Genomic DNA, 4796 nt, shown 5'->3' on the forward strand with positions numbered 1-4796 from the left:
TCTCAGTATCGAGTAAGCGTATCATTTTCTTGTTACATTCCAGCAAACCTTTTCTTCTCCCAAAATATGCGTTTTTGTTAAACAGGAAGGGAGAGGGGAGTATGAAAAAAACCCAAAGAATCGTCTAGGCCTAATGTATTCCGGTTAACTAAATGCCAACGTCACATTAATTCAACAGTCAAACAAAACAGCAACAAGAACCATAGTAACAAAAACGTCCATCATAAAATATTCGAAAAAAAGAGCGTTCAAAGCAAGCCCAGAAGCTTCTTCTCCTGGTTTTCTTTCACCGACCAATCCTTTTTCTCTCCCCTCGCTACGTTCCAATAATAACCCAGGACCACACACCGCCATCTTTTTCTAGGTCACAATATGGCGGGCGCGGAAAAAGACAAGGCTTAACGCTCGCGTAGGCCTTCGGTTGGAGGCACGTTTGAGGTTAACGTTGATAAAATCAGCCCAACTTTTTATGATAAACTCTGCCAGCTCATTCAGTTGAGAAGAAAGCCTTGGGCTACTTTGTAATGGGAGAAAGTTTTCCCTCTTTGCATCAAAAGAATGCCACACACACTAAATCTGTGTTTTGAACCGTATTTTTTGCCGACCGAGACACACAGCGTGTATTGGCCTGTAGCACAGGAAAGATAGGCCTTGGCAAACTTGTGCTCTCTTCATCCCCTCCTTCGTTCTCTCGTTCTGCGCGATAACTTTAAATCAGTTTAGACTAGCCTATGAATTTACTCTCAAAAACCAATTTGGACTTTTTTTTGGACGAATTTGGTGTTATAGTTTTGGTCTCTATGGTAATTAGAAAACAAAAGACTCTCGAGACAAAAGCATGCAATATTATGAAGCATCACCACACGTACCTTCAACCCATAATTCGTCAACGTTGGTCTCCAAATGTCCCGTTTTTAATCCAACACAACACAATGACAGTAGCAATAATCCTAAGAACGTCACTTTGCCACAATGAAGCTGCAGCAAACATCCAATACTGTAGAGATATCTTTGTAGGTAAAGTCTCAACCATAAGGCACATGTATTTCCATCTGCCCGACCCTGTGAATTGACAAAAACATCCACAACATATGAGTGAGTTAATTTATAATATTGTGAAGTGTTTATTTTTAGTCATCACTGATATCGATTGTAAATTATGCATGGAACACATCCTATAAATACACCGGGCTGTCAAACATTCAAATTTCTGTCAAGCTGACTACTTCTGAGTGTCGTGAAAATACGCACAATAAAACTGGCAAATTTTAATTTCTGCTTCTCCAACTTAACAGGAGTTAAATTTACATTCATAATAACAACTGTGAAATACGATTTTATTCTATAAAAACATTAGGCTATAAAATGAATGATCTTATCCTAAGGATGTCCTAACATAAACTTTGACCTCCCGAATTGAGTGACAAGACCATACTTTTCGACAAAATATGAATTGGTAACTTACAAACACAAATAAATTCAAAATGAACCAGACAGCAGAATACAGGATTTGTAACCCTTACAATATCTTACATATCAACCCAGATATAATCTAGAATCTAGAATCTAGAAGCAGTTGAGTTAATAATTGCGATAAAAAACCGAGGTAGATTTACAATCTATCTAGATTTCTAGTTCTAATCTAGATTTAGATTAGATCTAGATCATTTCATTTACAATCTATCTAGATCTAGATATCTAGATCTAGAAATCTAGATCTAGATTAGATCTAGAACTCTAGATTCTAATCTAGATATCTAGATCAAGAATCTAGACTCTAGATATTCTCTAGATATCTAGATTTCTAGATCTAGATTAGATCTACAAGAATCTTGATTAGATCTCGGCCTGAACGGAGTTACGACAATTCGAACCCATCGCACTCCTCTCAATTCTCAATACCAATGTTCTTTGAAGTAAAGGGGAGTTTAAAGACGAAATTAACCAACATGGATGTGAGGACTGCTCACCAAATGACCCCCATCCCTACAAGTTGTACAACTCACACAGGTAAACAAACAACAATGTGATTTAAACGAGAGGGGGGCTTCATGATGTAAGAATTGAACGATTCGGCTCCGTAACGAATCGGGGTCACCCGAGTACTCACCCGTTTCACTTGTCGATATGCGAGTTCAGCGTTGACCCAACTAGTCCTGGTCAACAGCTCAGGGTCGGACTTTGATGGGTCAGCCCTTCGGGGCCGGTTGGACATACTTCCAACTTCAGGACCCCCCGGCACAAACCAGGGACAAAGCTAAGGCGATCTTACATTCGCCCTGACTTGGAGAGCGAAGCTACACAACACGAGTGTACGAGGAAAAGCGAGTTCACCCTTCGCTAGCCGGGTCCACGGCTTTTAAACCGAGCACGTGTTGAAAGTAAGAATTCCATTGTATTCCAAGGCACTACATAATGAAAATGAGTATCCAACAAACGAAAAACTCGTGTAGAAAACATTCAGACAGTCACCACAACATCGCTGCCTCCCACCGGAGTTGCCTTCAACGCGTTTGATGTAGATTACCACGGTGTTCCCATTCTGTGTGTGCTTCCTGCGATTTGCATACTGGCTCCGCCTCTTGGCCTACTGCGACATGATTGATGCTGAGCAGATCGCGGCGCTGATTGGTCAATTATCAGTAGGATTGCTCGTGTAACACCAGCCCAACATTAGTTGCTTAGCAACAGCTCACCCAAGTAGATAGACCACCCAAGAAGTGAACAGTGAACAGGCCGGGATCGCCGGAGCAGTACACCAAAAAAGCCCGCTGTCGAGCGAACGTACAGATGTTAGAAGGCGGCTATGGTGTTTGAAACACTACTCCTGCCTCGGTCAGAACTGAATCTTGGGGGCCTCTCCACCGGCACTGAGGTGCAAATTTGGTTTATGAGGAAAGGTGTAAACATAAACTTTAGTTTTATTAGATTCGGCATATATAGCGGGCTTGTTCTAATGTATTTTTTCTTAAGGGTAGTAGACGGCAGCCAAAGTGTCTCGCAGGGTTTCAGTACTCGCCAAGCCTCGCTGGCGTTCTGGTTAGATTGTGGGTGGTTGATGTTATCAAAAAATTATCAAAATAGCTGACGGCAATAATCCCGCATGGGAACACAGCTTTGATGCCATCTGACGGGTTCATTGCTACATTGTCAAACACTCAATGGTGAATGAACGGTCCATGTATCAAGCGCATGTGATAAGAAACCAAACCTGCTATCTTTAAAGGGTCTTTTTAACTGCTTCGTCTTCGTACAGCGCATGTAAACATGCATTTATATGCAGGATGCGTGCCCCTTTTTGAGTTTTGAGTTTATACAATTTGCGATTACTTTCTGTGAGACAAGGATGTTTTGTACTGTCTCGGGGGCTCCACTGTGGCCCAGAGTGGGCGTTGGCGTTTGTTTGTTTTGGCTTTAACCGGCCTGGCGATGTGAAACAGTTATCAATGAAGCTGTAACAGCAACAAGAACAACAATAACAACAACAACAAAATGATACGTTTAATTTGCTTACGTAACGTTAGGCCTACGCTTACGCTGCGTTTCTTTCTCCCTTCTTTTTAAACAGAACAGTTGAGATCGTAGATCTAGCTCCTACTTCAACTGTCCGTGTGACTGAGCGCGCCGTGTTTTCTGCGTTCATGCAACTAGAATAGATCTAGGCCTAGCCTAGGCCTACACAAAATCCACTGGTGTCACGAAAATAAAAATCCAACCAATAGCAGAATGAGCCATGGATTTTGACAAATCAAGTGTCTTTCGTTCTTCTAGTAGAGCTAAGGTGAGCTGGATTTCTCAATGGTACAAGTGATTAATTATAATTTAGGGGGAAGGGAGGGGGGGGGGGATCAGTTGACGTTGACAAGCGGACTTTTCGAATTTCAGCTGTAAAACTCTTGGCTTATTTAATTAAACAAAAGTGCACTCGGGAAGTGCCAAGTCCTACTCACCCTTTAAAAGCAACTAAAATTACCAAGGAAACAGGTGTAGCTGTCTTTTACTTTGTTTTATTGTTTATGTTGTGTGTTGTTTTGTTGTTGTTTTTTTGTGTGTTTTTGTGCTTTTTTTCCGTCAACCGTACTGTAGATATCTACCAGAAAGAGCAGGAATCAAACTAGGTATTATGGTACGAGAAGTAAGCACCTTACCCCTCATCTAACAAACCCCACAACTAACAAGCATATCACAAAAGGAACATTTCCATGGTATAATTTGTTTAACAAATGGATGAAATCGTAAACAATAGTAACATAACAACACCAGCAGTAGCTACAGCAGTCGTGGTAGCAGCCGCAGCAGCAGCAGCAGCAGCAACGAGACTAACTACAACAGCTTTAAAGTAATTCAACAACTAGACTAACTACAACAGCTTTAAAGTAATTCAACAATAATTCTTCACCTTCACCACCCGTCAATACTCCTGACTGGCAACAAAGGCTTTTTCATTTTTCATCATTGTCTTTCATTCGTTTCTCTCGTCTGCCTATTTTTTTCTGTCTTTATTTCTTTCACTCTTTCTTCCTTTCCTTTCTCCCTCTCTTTCTTTACTTGTTTTTGTTTTCTTGTGTCAGCCGTCTAGAGAATTGTCAAAACATCAAAATAGGAAGATCAGATCAGCCAGCGAGCGCTGCTGGCTTGCCCTCTCTCAAGCTCGCCCACCACCAACCAGACCACACCATACCTCACCACACCTCTTCTCCCTCACACAGCAGCACCTTTTACCCCACCAGGCCCTCCCTCCCGTCTTCCCTACCCACCACCCAGCTCTCTCTCTCTCTCTCTCTCTCTCTCTCTCT

General features: G+C 41.7%; 1 protein-coding gene across 1 annotated transcript; it reads right to left on the reverse strand.

Annotated features, from left to right (window-relative positions):
• Positions 1-837: 837 nt before the first annotated feature.
• Positions 838-2497, reverse strand: LOC118478673 (protein patched homolog 1-like). Its single transcript, XM_035972724.1, has 2 exons — positions 2111-2497; positions 838-1062 (listed from the first exon to the last, which is right to left on the reverse strand). Exons 1-2 carry the CDS (start codon positions 2213-2215, stop codon positions 847-849), a joined length of 321 nt encoding a protein of 106 aa, XP_035828617.1. The 5' UTR covers positions 2216-2497; the 3' UTR covers positions 838-846.
• Positions 2498-4796: the final 2299 nt, after the last annotated feature.

This window comes from Aplysia californica, unplaced genomic scaffold (genome assembly GCF_000002075.1).
Source record: "Aplysia californica isolate F4 #8 unplaced genomic scaffold, AplCal3.0 scaffold00813, whole genome shotgun sequence".
Classification (NCBI taxonomy): domain Eukaryota; kingdom Metazoa; phylum Mollusca; class Gastropoda; order Aplysiida; family Aplysiidae; genus Aplysia; species Aplysia californica.

Excerpts from the sequence above, each read along its gene's own strand:
- LOC118478673 (XM_035972724.1), bottom strand. The coding sequence starts at position 2,215 with ATGTCCAACCGGCCCCGAAGGGCTGACCCATCAAAGTCCGACCCTGAG. Across the intron at positions 1,063-2,110 it reads CATATCGACAAGTGAAACGG|GGTCGGGCAGATGGAAATAC; the intron begins GTGAGTACTCGG and ends GTCAATTCACAG.